The sequence below is a fragment of the Carcharodon carcharias genome, chromosome 4 (assembly GCF_017639515.1).
Source record: "Carcharodon carcharias isolate sCarCar2 chromosome 4, sCarCar2.pri, whole genome shotgun sequence".
In the NCBI taxonomy this organism is placed as follows: Eukaryota; Metazoa; Chordata; class Chondrichthyes; order Lamniformes; family Lamnidae; genus Carcharodon; species Carcharodon carcharias.
In genome coordinates, this window is record NC_054470.1 from 32,338,620 (window position 1) to 32,362,008 (window position 23,389).

At 45.0% G+C, this 23,389-nt stretch overlaps 1 protein-coding gene across 1 annotated transcript in view; it reads left to right on the forward strand.

The window, feature by feature from the left end:
- LOC121276728 (solute carrier family 28 member 3-like) overlaps positions 1–23,389 on the forward strand; it is a 227,953-nt gene that overhangs the window by 25,755 nt on the left and 178,809 nt on the right. The window contains exon 3 of the mRNA XM_041185272.1: positions 20,154–20,267. Within this exon, the coding sequence (XP_041041206.1) occupies positions 20,154–20,267 (114 nt within the window). The remainder of the gene's footprint in view (positions 1–20,153; positions 20,268–23,389) is intronic.

Below are 23,389 nucleotides of genomic sequence, written 5' to 3' on the forward strand. Positions count from 1 at the left end.
CCATTGACCATTACTCTTTGCTCTCTATTTTTCAGCTAATTTTGTATCCATGTTGCTACTGTCCTCTTTATTCCACGAGCAATAACTTTTCTCACAAGTCTGTTGTGTGGCACTGTATCAAATGCCTATTGAAAGTCCATGTACACTACATCAAAAGCATTACTTCATCAACTTTTCCAATTACCTCTTCAAAAAACTCCAGCAAGTTAGTTAAATACAATTTCCCCTTTAGAAATCCATGCTGGGTCTTCCTTATCGTCCCATATTTTTCTACGTGACTACTAATTCTATCCCGAATAATTGTTTCTAGAATCGTTCCCACCACTGAAGTTAAACTGACTGGTCTGTAATTCCTGGGTTTATCCTTACAACCGTTTTTTGAACAATGGCGTAATGTTTGCAATTCTGTGGTCCTGTGGCACCTCCCCTGAGTCGAGGGAAAACTGAAAAATTATGGCCAGTGCCCTTGCAATTTCTACTCTCACTTCCTTCAATATCCTTCGATGAATTTCGTCCGGTCCCGGTGCCTTGACAACTTTAAGTGTCTATTCAACATTTTCTCCTTATGAATTTTGAACCCTTCTGATGACAGTTTCCTTGTCTGTCACCACAGCCTGGGTAGCATCTACCTCCTTGATAAAGTTGGATGCAAAGTATTCATTTAATATCTCAGCAATGTAAAATTCCTTCATCCATGTGTAAATTCCCTTTTAGGTCCCTAATCAGCTCTACTCATTTTATCACCCTTTTACTATTTATATGCCTATCAAAGACTTCGGGATTCCCTTTTATGTTGGCTGCCAGTCTTTTCTCATAATTTCTCTTCGTTTCTCTAAAATGCTTTTTCACCTCCCCTCTGAACCTTCTGTATTCCTTTTGGTTCTCAATGGTACTTTTTACCTGACACCTGTCATCAGCACTTTTTCTTCATCTTAATTTCTGTCTCCTTTTTCATCCAGGGAGTTCTGGATTTGTTTGCTCTGCCTTTCTCTTTCGATGGAATATTCTTTGACTGTGCCCGAACCAATTCTTTTTTGAAGGTAGCCCATTGTTCAGCCACAGCTTTTCCTGCCAATCTTTTGTTCCAGTCTGGCGCATTCTTGCTTCATCAAAGTCAGCTCTCATCCTGTTAATTCTTCTTACCTTGGATTTCCTATCGTCCTTTTCCATCATCAAGCTAAAAAGTATAATACAATGATCGCTGTCTCCTAAATGTTCCTCCACTGACCCTTGATCTACTTGGCCCACCTCATTTCCAAGAACCAAGTCCAACAGTGCGTCTTTTCTTGTTGGATTGGACACATATTGCAGTCGGAGATTTTCCTCAATACAATCTTGGATCTTTTGCCCCTCTCCACTTTTTACACTACCACTGCCCTAGTCTACATTTGGGTAATTAAAGTCCTCCATTATAACTACTTGGAAATGCTTGCATCTCCCTGCAATTTCTCTGAAGATTTGTTCTTCTAATTCTTCTCACTAGTTGGCAGTCTATAGGTTGTGCTGAGCAATGTAATTGCACCCTTTTTGTTCCTTAGCTCTAGCCAAATTGATTCTGTCCTTGAACCATCTGAGACATCCTCTTTCTGCAGCATTGCAATGCTGTCCTTAACCAATGCCTCCACCCCTCATCCTTTCCTTCCTTTCTTTTCTGAACACTTGTATCTGGGAATGTTTAACACCCAATTCTGCTCTTTCTTGAGCCAGGTCTCCGTTATCACCACAACATCATATTTCCAAATGGCAATCTGCACCTGTAACTCTTCAATCTTATTTACTATACTCCATGCATTCACATACATGCATAGTAATCCTGATTTAGATTTTGTTACTTTCTCCCTCATCACGACTTCACCTGTTAACTTACTATTCTCTACACTAGTGCTATCTGTCCCTCCCAGTATTTCGTGCACCCTGGTATTCCTCTCTAGTATTTTCTCTTGGTTCTCATACCCCTGCCGAGTTAGTTTAAAGCCCTCCCAAAAGCACAGCAAAATGTCCTACATGGAACTCAGTCCCAGCTCTGTTCAGATGCAACCCACTCAGCTTGTATGGGTGTCATCTCCCCCTGAGACAACCCCAGTGTCCCAGGAATCTAAGGCCCTCCCTCCTGCACCATCTTTCCAGCCACACGTTCATATGCCTTTTCCTCCTATTTCTGTACTCACTGGCACGTGGCACTGGGAGTAATCCGGAGGTTACTACATTTGAGGCCCTGCTTGCTAATTTCCAACCTAACTCCTTAAATTCTGATTTCAGGGCCACATCCCTCTTCCTACGTAAGTCATGGTACCAATGTGGACCGCGACCTATGGCTTTTCACCACCGCCTGCAGCCACTCTGTGATATCCTTGACCCTGGCACCAGGGAGGCAACATACCATCCTGGAGTCACGTCTATGGGCACTGAAACACCTGTCTGTTCCCCTAACTAATTAATACTTATCACTATTGCTTTTTCTTTCTTCCATACAGCCGAGCCGCTTGTGGTGCCACAAACTTGGCTCTGACTGCACTCCTCTGAAGAACTAGCACCCTCACCAGCTTCCAAAATGGAAAACCAATTTGTGATTTACTTCTCATGGACTGCCTGGTGGTCACCCATTCCATCTCTATCTCCAGGCCCTTAAGTTGCGGTGTGACCACCTCTCTGAATGTGCTATCCACGTGGCTCTCAGCCTCGTGGATGCACCACAGTGATTCCAGCCACTGCTCGAGCTCTGAAACCTGGAGCTCAGGTTTCTGCAGCTGGTAGCACTTCCTGCACATGTAGTCGTCTAGGACACTGGTAGCGTCCATGACTTTGCATGTATTACAGGACTTGCATTCCACGCAACTGAGCTGCCCTGCCATGTCTTAACTCTGCTTCCCTTAAGTTAACTTTATTCTACTTTGGATTATTTATATTACTTTATTATATTGGCCCTAAATTTCACTTATTCCTGGTGCTTCTCAGTTAAATCCAAGTATAGCTACTTGTTTAAAAATATTACACTTTTTAAATTTACTCACCAGGTCGTATTTACAAAGTCACTCTTCTTTCTGAGGAAAGGTAGAAAAGAAAAGGAGCACCTCCTTTCTCGCGAAACTCCCTCAGTCACCTCTGCTCTTGAACTCTCGCCGCTTCTCGTGCTGTTTTTATAGCTCCCCTGCTCTCCTGTAGGTGCTGCTAACTGCCTGGCTCAGGGTCCTCCTCTCACACTTTCATCTAGGTGCTGCTGATTGCCTGCCCCAGGTCGTCCTCCTTGCATTTTTCTCTACGTGCTGCTGACTACCTGTCCAAGGGCCCTCTGCTCACATTTTCCTCTAACGTGTCTTATCTGGTTCACATTGAAAGCAGTGACTTCACTTCAGGTTATGGAGCTGTGGTGTAACTGAAGTCTGGAAAGTCCGTTGGCATTTCCATGATTCTCAGTAAAACGAAATGTAATTTTGTACTGGTAAGCAGATAAGATCAGTGCCCACCTTTGTAGGCATGCAGTGGCATGTGTCAGGGTTTGTGACATCGGGTTAAGCAACCAGATCAAAGCTTGTGGTCTGTAATTAACATGAATTTACATCCATACAGATATTGATGGAACTTCTTGACTCTATAGATTAGCCCAAGAGCTTCCTTCTAAATTTGGGCATAATTTGTTCTGAATGGTAGTCGTTTATATTGATGTAGACCTCTGTGTGTGCTGATGGTTGTATACTTCCTGGAACTTTCCCCCAGCTGCATTTGCAAAAGTGCTGTGATAGGTCAAGCTTTGTGAATAATTCACCTCCATTCTGTGCAGGGAACAGGTCCTCAATTTTCAGTAGCGGGTACTGATGCACTTCTAGAAAAGGATTAATGGTGATATTATAGTCACCACATATTCTGATAGATCCGTTTTCCTTCACTACTGGGACTACGGGAGCTGCCCACTCTGCATAATCAACTTTCTCAATTATCTAAAAGTTTTCAAGTCAGTCTAGTTCCTGCTTGACTTTCTGTTGCATTGAGTAGCGAACTGAACGTGGTTTGAAGAACCTTGGAGAAGCTTTGGCCTTCACAGCAAGTTTGGCTTTAATGTCTTTAATAACTCCAAAACCTTTTTTGAAGACATTAGTATGCTTGTCTAACAAGGACTGCAAGATGGGATTGCAATACAATTCATGTATTTTATTCCAGTCCAGCCAAATTTCTTTTAGCCTGTTTCTGCCCATAAGCGATGGACGATCTCCTTTCACAATGATAAGTGGCAACTTGGCTATTTGATCTCCATATTTAGCATGAATGGACATTTTTCCAATTACATTCACAGGCTCACCAGTATAGGTCCTAAGCTGGAGGAGGGTTTTCTCCAATGGGCATTTCTTGAAAATTTTCTCCTATGTCTTCTCTGAAGCAATAGAAACAGATGCTCCACTGTCAACCTCCATTTCAACCATTTTACCATTTAAGGCCATGCCAGGTTTTAGTCTGTCATCTAGTTTCAGACCAGACTGAATGCAATATAATTGCTCTTCTGGATTGTCGCTTTTGGTTTCACTTTCTGTCTCAACTGGATTCGCATTACTTTTGTATTTTGTTTCCACATAATGCGCCTTTTTGAACTGCCTGTTTATTTTCAAGCACAACTTGTCTGCGTGCTTTTCATGATGCCCTTTTCTTGGTGCTACTGCTTTACTGTGATTAGCCTTTGATCTACATGCATGCTGTATGTGTCCTTTGTTACCCACAGTCGTGACAATCAGCAGTTTTCCACATACAGGCTTTTGCATTATCCCCTGTTTCATTACAATGGTAACATGTTTGGAAGCGAGTATTCGTATTCCCTGACTTTACTGTTTTAACTTTGGCATGGTTAGAATGTGCTTTGAAATCACCAGCTTCTTTCTCTGCCATTTCTATGCTTTGCGCAATCTCGAAAGCTTTCTTGATTTGCTAACAATCTACGCTAAATTCTTTCATTTCTTAGTCCACAAACCAAGCATCAAGCAAAGCTTCTTCCAGGTAACCTTTAAAGTCACAATGTTCCACTAATTTTTTCAACTCAGCCAGGAACTGGGAAACTGACTCACCCTCATGCTGTTCTCCTCGGTGAAACTTGAATCTCTTGACAATAATTGCTGACCTGGGATCAAAGTGCTTTTTCAAAATGTCCATAAGTGCTTTAAAGTTTTTATCTGCTGGCTTGTCAGGGGCAAAGAGATTTCTTAGTAAAGTGAATTTTTTCATTCCGATGACTGTAAGAAACACTGAGGCCTGCAATGAAAAACTGTTCCATTCGGTTGACATAAACTCCAAAGTCCATAGCAGCTGGATCAAAAACCTCTAATGATAATGATCCCACTCTTGTCGCTATTTGAAGTGTTCTGTCACTTCTTAACAATTTAGAAGACAAGCACACACACACCCATCTGCTTCTGAATCCCCAGCTTCCTGTGTAAAACCGGAAGGCACCTTTATTCTTTTTCTACACCAGAGGGCAATACATCTGGGACTTAGCACACCCTACTGGCAGGTTGTTTTATATAGCACTTCTTTTTAACTAAAATGTCCTTTTACAAGAAAGCATAAACATTAAACACAAACATCATACAGACCTTAGTGAATTTTCAGTCCATTCCAACACTGGCCTAATCATTGCCTTCTATGGACTTAGCATTCCTTTTTGCTTTCAAACTCTATATTCAATTTATAAAATCTCAGACTTCATATGTTTTCTCTTATAGCTTTATTAGTTTGTCATATCACTTTGTTTGAACCCTTAAGTCTCATTGCTGCTCTACTTTTTAAAGTGTTTCCGTTTAGTGTGCATTCCTTATTCTTCCTCCTAAATGTATTATCTCCATATTTACTATAATCTGTCATTTATTTTCCAAATTTGCTAACCTTTTGTATTCCTCTGTCATTTACAGTCTTCACAATTAACCACGCTTCCTATTTTTATTTTGTCTCCGAATATGGATAATGTGCGCACATTCTCGCATATGTAGACTTGGATAAAGAGATATAAAAGCAATGGTTCCAACAGCTTACATGATTCTACTGCAAACACATCCATTAACCACAATCTCTCTGTTCTGTAACTAACTTCCTACCCATTCTTCTATGGTCCCTTTGATATTGTGTGGCTTAAATTTATCAACGAGCCCTTGTTTAGTGTTTGTAAGTGCCTTTTCAAAATCCACGTGCATCTTTTGTATATTTCCTTTATTGTCGCACACAATAGCAGCTTTATATCACAATGTGAGCTGATTCACATTTTGGTACCAGGAAAGGCTATAGGGAACATGGACCCTTCTTAGGCATTTCTTATTTAGTATTTAAACTCCTTTCTGCATTCCAGAGGAGTCCTGGGCTCAAAAGACAGTCACTTTGTTTCCTTAACGATATTTAACCAGGCAGATCTCAAATGGGATGTACCAGTCAATTCTATTGTTAAATGAGCCAATAGCCGTTTGTACATGCCTCAGAAACTGAAATATCATTCCATCTCAAGCAATGATCCTGTAATCACTTTCACAACTTCTGTTCGCTCTGTATTGGCACACAGAGCACCTATGCGGCTCTGTGGAATCAAAAAGCAGCAATGTAAAGCCATTGAAAATGTTCAGTAATGGCTTGGAGAGTCATTCATGGCTCTGATTACCATAGTTGCTCAAATGCTTTACACGATTGTGGTTTGATATCATTTGAGACTTCTGCCATTCTTTTGCGAGATTGCTGCTGAACTCCAAACTTCACTACTTGCTACCCACTGACAGAATTAGTTGTTACCAGCCATGGAACTCAAAACAACTAACTGAAGTAAGATGTGAAACGACAAAATTTAAGAACAGTCTGATGCTATATCTCTTTTGCACAATGAATAAACTAACGATTGTTAAAATTTAAACCCTGAAAAGAGAAAAACCTAAACTAATAATAAATACATTATTTCACTCTGCTTTTTCTATAATTCTCTCTGGCCTCTTGCCACCCCATCTGTATTCTTCAAGCTAATTGCTGGTTTTCACTATGAGAGTTATTGTAGATTTCTTCCTCTAGCTCAAAGCCAGGCAAATCTTCCAATTTCTTTCTCATAAGAACTCTGTCTCCAAGCTGAGCACAAGTTTTCACCTACATTCTGCATGATGAACAATCTAGTTAGTATTTTCTTTGCTTAAACTGCAGACCCTGCTAATATTTATCTCTTTTTCTTTTGATGCAGTGAGCTACAACTGTCTGTCTGTCCCTAAAAATGGACTGCTGACTGCTTGCTTCCCAGTTTGCTCCTAGAACCCTTCATAGCTTTCCAAGCTGACCCTGCTGGCAGCTCTCTCTTTCTCTCCCCAAGTGTTTCAATTACACAAGACCAAACCTGCAACTGCCTTCTGTGAGAAACAGTTAGAAGATTGTTCTAACTCCCACAGCCTATCTCCATGTTTTGAGATGTTCCCATACAGAAATGCAAACATTTTTTTTACCTTCAAAACACCCTTTGATTCTGTGACTCATATGAATAGTTTATGTCTGTAATGACATTAGTGTCCCCCTTTCCCAGAATTGCTAGCTTTAATTGTCTTTTATTGAGATAATGACAGAGCTGTGTGGCTGTACCAACAGTTCCATAGATGGGTCATCCAATGTTCAGCATTTTCAGGTTCTGACCTTGTAAGATAAACATAGGTTTTCTTTTAACTATAATTAAGCCAGGCTTGTTTGGTTTGTATTCACTTTTAGCGTTATTTGCTAGGCTCTGAGTCAGGATTTTCCATTTATCTTCCATTTAATACTTTAATCTCCAACCCCAAAGTAATGTTCCTACAACTAAAAGTTATACCTCTAAAACACATGAATTATGGAATCAGATATTATCATCCCCTTTGTCATTTAGTCTCTCCTGCCTTCCATCCAATCACACCTTCTCTCTAGTTCTTTCCTCCCTCCCCCTCTTTCCCTACTTCTGTACTTGCTTAAAACTTATTACATCTGTAACTTTTTTTAGCTCTTATGAAAGGTTATTGATCTAAAACATTAACTTTGTTTTCTCTCCACAGGTGCTGCCTGAATTGATGATTTCCGTTTTCTGTTTTTATTTCATAGTTCCATCATCTGTAGTATTTTGCTTTTGTTTTGCTGATGCTAAGATACTTTTTGCCCAGACAACATAATGTCCCTTTTCTCTTTATTGGGGGTCTCTTAAGGTAACATGCAGGGCTTCAAAATGCAAGAGGTCTTCCATCATAAGCTCCTGCCTGTATAAGCACCAGCACAAATATACTTATGTTGGAAGAATTACTTAGAAGGAAGAGAATTGAGGACCAAGTGAAATTGCAGCAAAGGAGCAGGAACCAGCTGAATGGCAAGTTCCAGATGCTCATCTGCTGGAGTCATAGGACCTGGGTTGCTTTTCCAAGTGAACCTATGTGCCCCTTCTCTAATGCCTGCCTTGCTGCCCTTGTTGAGGTGGCAGCACGGCGAGAGGTCTTGTTTACCCAGGATGGCAGGAGGAGGACCCCCACGTTACGAAGCTGGCCTGGCAGGAGGTAGCCAGCTCCATGGATGTTGTGCAGCGATCATGGACCCAGTGCTGCAAGCGCTTCAATGATCTGTTGTGCTCTAGAAGGGTGAGTACCATGTTTGCCTTGGCCATTTAACCCAACAGGTAGCCTTAGCCTTTGAGGCCCCCCCCCCACCCCCCCCACCCCCCCCACCCCCCACTCCACGTCTTAGTGTCGTTACTGTATTGGGCATTTGCCACACGCTGGGTGGGCAAGCAGATAGTGACCATGCTTGCATCAGCCTTAGTGGTTGATGAGAAGATGGATTCTCCCCACAGCATATGTTGGTGTTTGTTGCATTTGAGTAGTCTGGGGGCAACCTGCAGGAGAGGCAGCTAGACACATAGAACTCCAACACATGTCTTATTGAAGGTGATGAGATGGTGGAAGGGGAACCTCAAGTTGTCGTGGCAAGAGCCATCTGGTGACCTCGGCGCCGCACCTAGTTGCGCCTCCTTGCCATGGGCGCTAAGACCCTTGTGTTATTGAATGTGATGGACGGTGAATGTGTCCAATGTGGCCGTTGTGGGGGGGCGTTGGGAGCAGCCATATTATCTTTTGGTGACTGATCACCAGTAGTGTGGACAGGAGCCGCTGGAGGCCTCAGATGGGCCACTGTGGTTGGGGCGCGGCGTGCACATGCAGAGTACGTGGGTGATCAGCCCCAATAAATGTTTTTCTCTGTTCTGCAGGCGAAAACTGTGCACACCACCCATGAGCGTCTGCGCACTGGTGGTAGCCAGGCCATGCTCCACGTACTGACCCCATTTGAAGAACAGGCCATGGAGCTGGAAAGGAGCCAAGCGGCCAGGTTGGCAGGTGTCGGTGAGGCTGGGGTGCAGCGGCCAGGTATTTGAGGCCCACAGTCCCATCCACTCTGTCTTCCCACCATCCAAAGCACTGATGATTGCTGCAATCGTTAATGCCGCAACACTGCTCATTCACAGACTGATACAGTCAGATATGTGGTTCGTACACAAAGATCCCTCGGCCCCTTGATGCATATCTCGAGCACCTTCCAAAGTCACTTTATCCCATTTCTGACCACTATCCCCATGGCCTAACCTGCCATGGCATTGCAGCTGCACATCCAAATACTTATTGCATCTTAGGAGGGTTTGTACCTCCATCACCCTTTCAGGCAGTGCGTCCCACATTACTCAGTCCAAAAGGTCCTCAGCACCTCACCTGTCAACCTCATGGCACTCAGCTTAAATAAATGCCACCACGTTAATCATCCCTCCACCAAGGCGAAATGTTGCCTTCTGTTCACCCAGTCTATGCCCCTCATAACGGTATGAAGGTTAATAATGTGACCTGTCAATCTCCTGTGCTCCATGGCAAATGTCACAAGTGTATGCAATGTTTCCTCATAACTCCAACTCTCCAGGCCGGCGTGTATCCTCTGCACTCTCTCCACTCCAATGCCATCCCTCCCATGAAGCGCAGGTCACAACTGAACGCAGAAGTGTAGCTGTGGCCTCGACAGCGTTTTCTGCACTTGCAACATGACCTCCCTTTTCCTACATTCTATTCCTCGGCTAATAAAGGCAAGTCTGGCTTTTACCTTATTAAACGCCTTGTGTTCCTGTTCTGCTACCTTAATGGGTTTGCCCAGCAAGGTCTCTGTAATCGTCCTTACTTTCCACAGTCCTACCATTTCTCCTGTATTCCCATACCTTGTTTGTCTTGCCCAAGTGCGTAACCTCACACTTATCCACATAACATTCTACGTGGCATTCCTTAGGCCACCTGACCAGCTGTCTGTATGCGCATGTAATGTCTGGGACCTCTTGATTATTTACCACCCCACCAATGTTCGTCTTCTTAGGTTCTTGAAGGTTGAGCGCATTATGAGCCTGGGGGGAAAGGGATGAATTGTGTTACTGACTGAACGCTAACTGATGCACTGTCCTTGTTGTTAATTTCAGCATCACCACTGCGTGGTCGCAAGAAGGACGTCCAGATTCCCCCTTCCACACCTGAGGGGCATCAATTGGCACGAGTGTCATATCATTTCATCGAGCCAGGCACCAGCGCAGCGACTACCACATCGGTGGGGAATATAACGTCGGCTAGTGTCCTGGGGCACAGTGGAGAGGGCACTTCACAATCGCTGGAGCAGATGGCACGGACAGAGTGCCGATGGCGCCAGTAGTTGGAGGACTGCAGGGGGGACCAGGCACATGCTGAGTCGGGCCATAATAATGTGCCTCTGAAGATGTCCGCCATGCAGCAGCTGCAGGAAAAGCGACCAAATGCGTGGGAGCATCTGGAAGTGTTCCATGAGAGTGTGCTTCACTTGGTCTCTGTGGTGGAGGAATCCAGGCAGAGTGTCAGTGATGGCATGAACCTCATGTCAGAGCATCAGGCTTCCTCCATGGAGAGATTGGCGACTCTCATGGAGAGGGGCTTCCAACAGATTGATCAGCATCTGATGGGGTTATGCTCGGACCTGCAAGTCCTCAGAGCGCTAATGGCCACAGGTGGTCATTGGCAATGTGGGAGATGTTCTGGGCACCATGTGTCCCAGATCGGTGCCCACCCATCTGCGGTGAGCAGGGAGGTCCAAAGTGACTTTACGTCGGCGCAGCAGCTGCCTGTCATCTCTGCGAGCTCCTCTGAGGGCACTCCGGATGAGGGCAGAAACTTCTTCACCCTTCTGCCAATGACCGTTGCATCTGTTGAGGCTGGGACAACTGGTGCCAGATATGGAACTGGCCTCCCCCTCCCAGGCGGGGCCAGCACAGGCTCCAAGGGCCAGAAGACGTCCACCAAGGTCATCGAGGTCAGCAGGCTGTCTCACAAGCCACTCTGAGTGATGGGGCGGCACCAAGATGAGGCACTCGCAGATGTAAGCATAAGGCATGTTAGGCACTCCACAGGTTTCTCACAGGTGCTTTTCTGTTGCCCCTAGATTAGGGAATTTATATTTGTCAATGTCAGAGCAAAGTTTTGTTTTTTGTGGGACCATCTGATGAATAGGAATAAAGTCCACATTTGTTACCATGGCTGAGGGTGTCTCCTTTGTGCTGCATTTGTATGTTTCACAGACATATCATGAGTGTTTGAGTGGACATTGATGTTTATGTACTAAGCCCTTAGTTGCAGCTGATGAAGTGAAAGATGTAGCTTTTAAGTGGCGCGGATGGATGCGCCAGGCAATGCTGGTCCTGCAGATCCATTTGTGTGGATTAAAGTCTCCCGGATGTCCCTGCCTCCTTGGTGTAGTTGTGGGTCGGCGTGCTGCCCCTCATCATTGCCTTGTGCTTCCTCATCCTCTGAACCACTGCTGGAGTCATCGTGTGCAGCCTCATCCACTGCGTCAAGGTCTTCTTCATCCACTGCGTCCCCCCTTTCCACCGCAAGATTGTGCAGAGCGCAGCATGCTACCGCTAGCACAGAGACACGATCTGGGGGGTACTGGAGTGCGCCCCCTGAACGGTCCAGGCATTGGAAGTGTATCTTGAGAAGACCGATCGCTCTCTCCACCATAGCCCTTGTGGAGCTGTGGCTCCTACTGTAGTGCTCCTCAGCTTCTGTTCTTGGATAGCGGAGAGGTGTCATGAGCCACCTTCTGATGGGGGGGAGCCGTTGTCACCCACCAGCTATCCATCCAGCTGAGCTGGAGCACTGAAGAGCCCCGGCACCTGGGAGTGTCTGAGGATGTAGGCGTCATGGGAGCTGCCTGGGTACCTTGCACAAACTTGCAGAATCTGCATCCTGTGGTCACACACTACCTGAACGTTCATGGAGTTGAAGCCTTTCCTGTTGATAAAGGTACCAGGCTCATCTACTGGCGCCTTGATGGCCACATGTGTGCAGTCTATTGCACCCTAGGCACGGGAGAAGCCAGCAATGGCCGCGAAGCCTCTGGCATGCTGTGCCTGGTCGCAGCAGAAGTGGATGAAGGTCAATGCACGTCTGAACAGAGCGTCTGTAACCTGCTTGGTACAAGTGTGGACAGCTGAATGAGAGACACTGCAAAGATCACCCACCGAGCCCTGGAAGGCGCCAGATGCATAGAAGTGGAGGGCAACTATGACCTTCAGAGCTGCTGGCATGGGGTGTCCGCCCACACAGTTAGGGGAGATCTCAGGTCCAATCATCTGACCGATGTAGTTGACTGTTTCCCTTGGCAGTCAGAGCCTCCTTCGGCACTGCACCTCAGTCTTATTGAGGTAGCTGCTTCGCTGCCTGTATACCCTGGCAGCAGGATATTGGCATTTTCCATGGCTCCTTCCACCTTGGACCACCCCTTGGCCCTGCGCCCCTTGTGCCTGTGCCTGGCCTCCCAAAGGTGGCTCCCCAGGAGTCCAATCCTGGCTTCTTCCTTATTCTAGCTCTCCCTTCCTCCTCAGAGGAGCTGCCTCCAGTGGAGATGTCAGAACCCATACCCAGGTTAAATGGAGGCCTCCGGAAAGCTGCAGGCCCGAAAAAGATTCCTGACTGCAGAGTGCTGAGCTGAAGCTTCAAAGTACAGAGAAAGCTGCTGGAATTTGTTCTGAACATGCTGCAGATTACACAGGCAAGTTTAAAACACTTGCTGCAATAGATACTGCACATAAAACATTGACAACCCCATTGAGCCCATATATCCCGCCCGTGGATGGGTTTTGTTAAAAAGTCAATTACCTGCCTGCCTGTTGTGCCCAATCGCCGAGCTGAAGATTGCACTGGTGCCTCAAAATTGGTGTCAATTGCCGAGTTAAGGGCCTTAACAAGCCCTTTAATTAAAGCGTGTCGCACTTCATCATGTGCCCCCCCCCCAACTAAATATCGCGATGGCGCGTGGTGACGTCGGGACACTCGCCCCACGTCAGCACGCGCCATTTTAAGTGCTGACTTGTGGGGCCCGCCACCCGCACATCACCCAGAAAATTCTGTCCAATATGTGTAGGCAGATGTGAATGGATCCTATCAACCTTTCATTGTAATATGATGGCTTCCCTCATCCAAACTATGCTGGGTGAATCTCAAGGGGTTAAACAACACCGGATGCTTGAATCCATCCACACCCCACCCATTTGTTAGGAAAATAGAATTTGAACTTGTACAAGTCGCATGTTGAGGAAACCATGTTGCAGCCTGCTTTTAAATCAGCTAGAAGCTGTTTTGCAGGCAGAATCGCACCAAAAGCCATCAAATTAGCTGTGTCTTCCAATTAGCCAAGGTATTTAACAGCAATACCATGAAAGTCGGAGTTCCAAACAGAGTGAAGGCCTCCCTGAACCTGTTCCAGTGTCAAGTTTACCTGAGAACCAGCCTCCTAGAAAATTGACTACAAGAAACCTACCTAACAGCCTGTTGAGAATCCTTTACTTTACAAGACCCTTACTTTAGCCATAAAGCATCGAAGCTATCTAAGAAACCACAGGCCTAACATGAAAGCGATTGAGATAATTACAATTTATAACAGTATGATGCCATCATCTGTATCTAATCTTTGTGTGTGTGAGGGTGTGTTTGAGACAAGTGGGTGAAATTTTGTGTTATTTTCATGGTAAGTGAGTGTGAATAACTAACCTTATTTATTTTTAAACTCAAAAAGCTCGCTGCTGGAATTGTTTAATTGGGTCCCACACGCCGAGGGTAAGAAAACACACAACCTTCATCATAAAACATACAGATCACGGGCAGTAAGGGAACACATAAATTTTGTCCATGACAGGCTGACAATGATGGCAATCCCTTTAGCTTTGTCTTTTGCACTCATACTGGCCCTCATCATTACTAAAGATGAGGATATTCCTGGGGCTTCCTTTTTTTGTCAGTTCCTTAATTGTCAACCAGCATTCATGGCTGCATGAGGCGGGGTTGCAGAGCTTTGACATGATCCATTGATTGTGGAATTTCTTTGTTTTGGTTGTAACATGTTGCTTTTGCTGCTTAGCATGCATGGGCCTGAATACTGCCGTCGGTGGGCAGGGGTGGGCCCAGCACATCGATGTACAAAATGACTTAAGTGCCCTGACATCATTGTGTGTCATTTAGATCTTTCATTTGGCTGCGCGTCCGCCAAACTGTCAATGGCATATTAAAGCCATTAAAGAACCAATTAAAGTTGTTTGCAACGCTAAATGTCCAACCTTAAGGTTGGCGGGCAGGCAAAGAGCCCAAGAGACCTTTGCGTTTTTTAGGAAACCTCATCCACGAGTGGGATGAGGTTTCCTAAAGCTTTTATTAATTAAATGATAAAATTCCCCTAAATATAAAAACATGTCCCAGCTCATATGACAGTCACATGAGGAGACATGTTTAAATAGTTTTGTACTTTATTTATAATTAAATTTTTAAAGCAACTTAATCTCCCTGAGGCAGCTCCGTGCCTCAAGGAGATTCCTGTTGCGAAGGACCGCAGGCCCCGACTCTCCAACCTCCTCCCGCTACCGGTCATGCGTCACTCTGGGCAGGCCTTAATTGGCCCGCCCACATTAAATGTTAGCGCGCAGCCGATCGTGGGCGACGATCAGCTCTGCACCCGCCCCCACCCACTCATGCCCAGCCCGCCCGACACAGGTAAGCTTCTGGCTATTGTGTTGTAGTATTGATGTTGGCACTTCTTGGCATTTCCAGGTATGTCTGATGCTACTCCTTGTATGCTTTCTTACATTCTTAATTGAGCTATGGCTTCATGATAATGGAGGAATGAGGGGATGCTATAAGTGCTTACAATTTGCTGTAATATATAGTCCTGCTGCTACAAGTAGCCCACAACACAGCCCCTAGATTTTTGTCTTTATCCACTTAGCAGAGTGGTAGAGCCACACAACGTGATGGAGCAATGTGGATACGGAACTTGGTTTCCACAAAGAAAAGTACAGCACAGGAATAGGCTCTTTGGCTCTCCAAGCCTGCATCGATTATATTGCCTGTCAAACTAAAACATTTTGTACTTCCGGGGTCCGTATTCCTCTATTCCCATCCTATTCATGTATTTGTCAAGCTGCCTCTTAAACACCACTATTGTACCTGCTTCCACCACCTCCTCTGGCAGCAAATTCCAGACGTTGAATACCGTCTGCGTAAAAAACTTGCCCCGCACATCTGCTCTAAAGTTTTCTCCTCTCACCTTAAATCAATGTCTCCTAGTAATTGACTCTTCCTCCCTGGGAAAAAGCTTCTGACTATCTACTCTGTCCATGCCACTCATAATTTTGTAAACTTCTATCAAGTCGCCCCTCAATCTCCATCGCCCTAGTGAGAACAATCCGAGTTTCTCCAACCTCTCCTCATAGCTAATAACCTCCAGACCAGGCAGCATCCTGGTAAACCTCCTCTGCACCCCCTCCAATGCCTCCATATCCTTCTGGTAATGTGGCAACCAGAATTGCACGCAATATTCCAAGTGTGGCCTGACCAAGGTTCTATACAGCTGCAGCATGACTTCCCAGCTTTTATACCCAATACCCCTGCCGATGAAGGCAAGCATGCCATATGCCTTCCTGACTACCTTATCCACCTGCGGTGCCACTTTCAGTGACCTGTGGACCTGTACACCCAGATCCCTTTGCCCGTCAATGCACTTAAGGGTTCTGCCATTTACTGTATATTTCCTACCTGTATTAGACCTTCCAAAATGCATTACCTCGCATTTGTCCAGATTAAACTTCATCTGGCATTTCTCCGCCCAAGTCCCCAACCAATCTATATCCTGTTATATCCTTTGACAATCCTCTTCACTAACTGCAACTCCTCCCACCTTAGTGTCATCTGCAAACTTACTAATTAGCCCAGTTACATTTTCCTCCAAATCATTTACATATACTACAAACAGCAAAGGTCCCAGCACTGATCCTTGCGGAACACTACTAGTCACAGCTCTCCATTCACAAAAATACCCTTCCACTGCTACCCTCTGTCTTCTATGACCAAGACAATTCTGTATCTATCTTGCCAGTTCACTACTGATCTTGTGCGACTTTACCTTCTGTACCAGTCTGCCATGAGGGACCTTGTCAAAGGCCTTACTGAAATCCATGTAGATAGCATCTACTGCCCTTCCATCGTTGATCATCTTTGTCACTTCCTCGAAAAACTCGACAAAGTTACTGAGACATGACCTCCCCTTCACAAAACCATGCTGCCTCTCACTAATACGCCCATTTGCTTCCAAATGGTAGTAAATCCTGTCACGAAGAATCTTCTCCAATAATTTCCCTACCACTGACGTAAGGCTCACCGGCCTGTAATTTCTTGGATTATCCCTGCTACCCTCCTTAAACAATGGAACAACATTGGCTATTCTCCAGTCGTCTGGGACTTCACCCGTAGCCAGTGAGGATACAAAGATTTCTGTCAAGGCCCCAGCAATCTCCTCCCTTGCCTCCCTCAGTACTCTGGGGTAGATCCCAACTGACCTTGGGGACTTATCCACCTTAATATTCTCCAAGATGCCTAATACCTCTTTTTTGATCTCACCATGATCCAGACACACTCTACACACTCTTCCCTAGACAAACTGACTTCTAAGTTCTTCTCTTTGGTGAATACTGATGAGAAGTACTAATTTAGTATTTCTCACATTTCTTCTGGCTCCACGCACAGATTCCCACCTCTGTCCTTGACTGGGCTTACCCTTTCCCTGGCTACCCTCTTGCTTTTTACATATGTATAAAAAGCCTTGGGATTTTCCTTAATCCTGGTTGCCAATGACTTTTCATGACCTCTTTTAGCCCTCCTGACTCCTTGCATAAGTTTCTTCCTACTTTCTTTATATTCTCCACGGGCTTCATCTATTCCCAGCCTTCTAGCCTTTTTGAATGCTTCCCTTTTCTTTTTGACTAATATCCTTGACACAATATCCTTCGTTATCCAAGGTTCCTGAAACTTGCCATACTTATCCTTCGTCCTAGCAGGAACATGCCGGTCCTGAATTCTTATCAACTGGCGTTTGAAAGCACCCCACATGTCAGTTGTTGATTTGTCCTCAAACATCCGCCTCCAGTCTAGATTCCTCAGTTCCTGCCTAATATTATTATAATTAGCTTTCCCCCAATTAAGCACCTTAACCCGAGGACTCCTGTTATCCTTATCCACCAGTACCTTGAAACTTACTGAATTATGGTCTCTTTTCCCGAAATGCTCCCCTACTGAAACTTCCACCACCTGGCCGGGTTCATTCCCTAATACCAGGTCCAGTATTGCCCCTTCCCTAGTCGGACTATCTTCATATTGTCTCAGGAAGCCCTCCTGGATGCACCTTACAAATTCTGCACCATTTGAACCCCTAGCACTAAGTCATTCCCAGTCAATATAGGGAAAGTTAAAATCACCCATCACAGCAACCCTATTGCTTTTACATCTTTCCAAAATCTGCCTACTATTCCTCAATCTCCCGCCAGTAATTGGGAGGCCCAAAGTAAACCCCAAACATTGTGATTGTTCCCTTCCTATTCTGCAGCTCTACCCACATTGCCTTGCTGCATGAGATCTCTGAGATGTCCTCTTGTCGTACAGCTGTGATATTCTCCTTAACCAGTCGTGCAACTCCCCCACCTCTTCTACATCCCTCTCTATCCTGCCTGAAACATCTAAATCCTGGAACGTTTATCTGTCAACCCTGTCCATCCTTCAACCAAGTCTCTGGAATAGCAATAACATCATAGCCCCAAGTACTAATCCAAGCTCTAAACTCATCTGCCCTGCGTGTTATACTTCTTGCATTGAAACAAATGCATTTCAGACCCCCAGTCCCACTGTGTTCAGTAATTTCTCCCTGCCTACTCTTCCTCTTAGTCCTACTGGCCATATTCACTAGTTCCCAGTCATTTATTTCACCTGCTGACCTATTGCTCTGGTTCCCACCCCCCTGCCATACTAGTCTAAACCCTCCCAAGTGACACTAGCCAACCTCGCAGCCAGGATATTGGTGCCCCTCCAGTTTAGATGCAACCCGTCCTTCTTGTACAGGTCCCACCTGCCCCGGAAGAGATCCCAATGATCCAGATATCGGAAACCCTCCTTCCTACACCATCTGTTCAGCCACGTGTTTAGCTGCACTATCTTCCTATTTCCAGCCTCACTGGCACGTGTCACAGGGAATAATCCTAAGATTACAACCCTAGAGGTTCTGTTGTTTAACTTTCTGCCTAACTCCCTGAACTCCCGCTGCAGGACCTCATCACTCTTCCTGCCAATGCATTTAGTACCAATGTGTACCACGTTCTCTAGCTGTTCTCCCTCTCCCTTCAGAATGTCCTGTACCCGCTCAGAGACATCCTGGACCCTGGCATCAGGGAGGCAACATACCATCCTGGTGTCTCTTTCACGACGACAGAAGCGCCTATCTGAGCCCCTGACTATAGAGCCCCCTATGACAATTGGTCTTCTGTGCTTTGACCCCCCTGCTGAACAACAGAGCCAGCTGTGGTGTGGTGGTCTTTTCTATCATTGCTATCACAGATTAATGCAATTGCAGCAGGTAGATTGGCGAGTCTGAAGCCATAAAGGTTATTCCCTTATGTTAGTTGTCTCACTGCCTGCTGCAAGTCTTGTCTGGCAGCTACATTGTTCAGGACTCTACCAGCTCAATTAGTGTCCATTCTGCTGAGCTACTCTTGGTGAAGGATGCTTGTGCTTTCTTCAATTCTTTCAGTAAGCGTGTTAGACAAGGAGGAATGATGAACATTCATACTGAGGGAGGATGGCATGTGGTAATTGCTGGCAGGTTTCCTTGTTCACGTTTGACCTGAAACCCTGAGGTCATGGAATTCAGAGTTAATGTTGAGGACTTCCCTGGACTCTTATCAGTGAGATTTTAGCTCACTCAAAGCCCAATCACTTACACAGTTAAAATTTGGTTCTACACCATTTACTTCTAGAGAGACAGGACATAAGGAAGGACGGTGATTGAGGAGTGTGGTCACTTTTCTTATAGCTGCATTCAAATCTCCAAAGTGGGGTTTGAACTCACATTCTGATGGATTATTCATCCAGGCCTCTGGGCTACAAGCCTAATAACAACCACAATGCTTCTTGTCCGGTACACAATGTATTCTTCATGCTGATGATTTCAGCCACCCACCCAGGAAAGGCATCATGAATCATGAATGATACAAAAGTCAGCAGGCTTGGTATTTAGAGCTCAGGGAGTGGAAATTATGTAAAAAATTGACAGAAAACACATTTCAGGAATTAAAGATTTTTTGCTATGAAGGAATAAAAAACTGCAGTCGGAATTATTGTGTTCCAACTGCAATCAAAAAAACACATCTTATTAAAAAGAAAAAAAGAAATTAAGAAGCAATAGTGATCTGTGCAAATGCACATATGTACCCAGACTATCTAAGTTAAAATCCAAATCAAATAGTGTAATAAAAAGGTACTCAATTATTGTTCAAAGTTTAAATGTTTCCACCAGCATGAGAAATTCAACAACACAGGTTACTGAACAAGTTTGAAGAAAAGGGGGCTATCTATATGTTGAATACGTAACTAGCATTGTTAGAAATATACATTTGATCCTGAATGCAGTGATTTTGGATTCAGCATCTGAAGCAGATTGATTTGGGTCTTCTATTTGGTTTGGTTCTTGCTCCCAACAAGATTTTCAGTTACTAATGAGAAAAATGCTAAAAAGTTGGTTCTGTAATTAAGTTCACCTTCTTAAATCATTCTTATTGGGTTTATTCTTAGGTAAGATGGAGAACTGTTTTCTGGGGCATAGGCTTGCAGTTTATTTTTGGACTCATCATTTTGCGAACAGAAGCCGGATTCCACGCTTTTCAATGGATGGGAAAGCAAGTACAGGTATGTGGATGATCAGGAGTTCTTTGAAGAAAGCACGGAACTTGAGTTTGCCAAATAACAGTTGATCTTCAATATCATTGCTTTTGGTTTGTGGGATGATAGATTGTTTTATGCTATATACAACGCAGAAGAGCCACAGAATTGTTATTGGATAATTTACTGTTTTTATCATAAAGTTTGAATGGAGAATGTGCAATACTTTTGAGTTTAAATTCAGTGATTATGTTCATATTTTTGTGGAAAGTGTAATAAACGTTATGAGGTTTTTAAAGTTTAGGATCCAGTGGACAATGGTGGGAAAGATGCTCGTAGCTGGGTAGGTGATATGTGGAAATATTGGAGTGGAGGTGATGATATGACTGAGTAGTTTTGGGAGAGTAGCCCAGGGATCGGGGAGCACGGTGATACTAATGTTGGGTGTAGAAACATTGGGAATGGGAGATACTGAGTGTGTAAATACTGAGGGGAGATATTAAAGATGAAAATAGTAGGATAGGGTTTGCAGTTAGCTGCTGAGAAAAGTGCCATACCTGCATCTGTGGCCATGGTAGATGCAAGTTCTTTAGGCCCTGAAATTGAATAGCCATTCCAGCGGACTTCCACCATATAAATCTAGTGTGAGTTTACTGAAATGGCTGTAATCCAGCACTGGATATACCAAGTCCTTGCTTTAAAACAGAATGTTCAGGATGATCTTGTGGTGGAGGAGCTGACATTCATACCCACAAAGCCATCAAAGTATGGAAGGAACATGGCTATGGTGATTCTCTTTTCGGGAATTCCTGCCCCCAAGCCCATAGCCAGGTGCCCGCATGTCAGTGATGCAGGTATATCTGGTCTCAGCAGGCATATGCTCCCAAATCCATGAAAATGAGGCCTGTCTGGGAGTCTGGTTGGCTTTGGGGCCTAGATTCCTAATGCTTGAGAAGTGGCTTTCTGCGGGAATGGCCAGATGCTTTTTGTGGGAGGAAGAACTCAACTTACTTTCCCAGCCAGCGAGCTTATGGCATTTCTTGTTTCCTGGCTGGGAATAAGTGCCCTTCCCTGAAAGCAGGGAATATTAAGAGTGGCAGTTGCATTTGCCGGTGACTTTTTTTTATTCTTTAATGGAATGTGGACATTGCTGGCATGGCCACTATTTGTCACCGATCCCTAATTGAGTTTGAACGGAGTGGCTCACTGAGACGTTTCAGAGGGCAGTTGGGAGTCAACCACATTGTTGTGGGTCTGGAGTCAGACCAGGTAAGGATTGCAGATTTAAGGATGGCCCCTCCTTGACTTTGATGGCTTTGTGGGTATGAATGTCAGCTCCGTCACCACAAGATCATCTGAAAATTATGCTTTGAAGCAGGGACCTGGCTATCCAGTGCTGGCTTAGCTTACAACCATTTCAGTAAACACCCACTAGATTTATATGGTGGAAGTCTGCAGGCAATGCTGTAAAATTTCTCTAAAGGACGTCAGTGAACCCGATGGATTTTTACAACATCATTGATGGTTCTGTTAAGGGAATTCCTGCTCCCAAGCCCTTAATCAGGTGCCCATGTGTTAGTGATGCAGGTACATCTGGTCTCGGCAGGCATATGTTCTCAAAGCCAGGAAATTGATGGTTTTGACAATCATTGATGGTTGTAATGGTCACCATTGCTGAGTCTAGCTTTATATTCCAGATTTATTAATTGAATTGAATTTAAATTCCACCAGCTCCTGTGGTGGGATTTGAACCCATGTCTCCTGAGCATTAGCCAGGACCTCTGGGGAGTTAGTACCTTGGGGGAGTTAGTTCCATGGTGGGGTGGCAGTCCAGTGGTGGGTGGGTAGTCGGGGGCGGGGTGGTGTCAGGGAGTACCATACGGGGTTTGGGGGGCTGAGGGGAGTCCCATGGTGGGTTGGTGTGGGCCTGAACAACAGTTACCCAGAAGCTAGAAGTGGTTTTAATTCTTCAAACTTTTTCTGGCTAACTATTGGTGTAAGACAGTCAGAACCATCTGAAGTTTGTGATTTAAATCTCATTTTTGAATGGTTCCCAATGCAGGGCAATTGCCCATCGTAAGTTTGCATTTCCCAATCAATTGCCATGTAAATCTTACTTGGGAAATTCCAAAGGCTGCTTTCCTGCACACCGTTGGAGTACCCCCCAATTACGCTGCCCTGTTGTGAGCAGGGTCCTCCAGCATAGAGAGTGTGAGCAGGATGCATGGAACTGCATGGAATGTTTGGTGAGTGGGGCCATGGACAAGATGAGGCCACGAGCTTCAGAGGATATGAGCCTGATGGAGATGTGAGGACATGTGTGAGAGTTAGTGGTGTTGTCCCTTGAGCTGTGACATCCCTGTGGATATGTGATAGTCTTGTGAGTGTGTGGGTTGAGAGTGATGAGTGACCTACCCTGGCAGAACAGGTGAGACCATTCATCCTCTTGCTGCACTGGGTGGCTGTCCTTTTTTGCAGGCCTTGGTGCTGACCACCACTGCCACCGCCTCCCATGCTGGAGTAGCGAAGCTGCTGCTCTCCTGCAGCCAAAGCGGGAATGAGGACATCATGGTGGCTGTCCACTGTTTCCAGTAGGCACTTGAAGGACGTTTTATTAAACCGAGGCAGGGCTGCAGTCTTTTTGCCTTTTGGGGCTATGTCTTCTTTGCAGCAGTTGTGGCCTGGAAGCACTGAGAGGTGTGCGCATGGCTCCACCTCAAATGTGGCACCTGGTGTAATGAGGTGACAGGGTGATGGCGTGGTGGGTGAATGCAAGCTCGCCTGCCATTGAAACGGCATGGTTCCCGGGAATACATAATTAATGCGGTGGGTTTGGGACAATATGGCGTGAGAAGCTGCTATGGCGGCCGGTGGGTAAAACGTCGTTTTCCCCGCCTGCTACCACGCTTCATGCAAATCCAGGACAATGCCGCCCTTTGGTGAACTATCTCTATCTTAATTTTTCTTTTCCCACTGTTATTCCAATAGAATACCTTGTCTATTTTAACATTCTTCGATATTTTCATTTCTTATTTCCTCCTTGCTTTGCTAATTATCATTTTTATCTCTTTCCAAAGCTTAACAGATTCTTTTTAGCCACCTTCTCCATTGTTGTTTATGCACTTTGTTTATGCCTTTTACTTTAGATA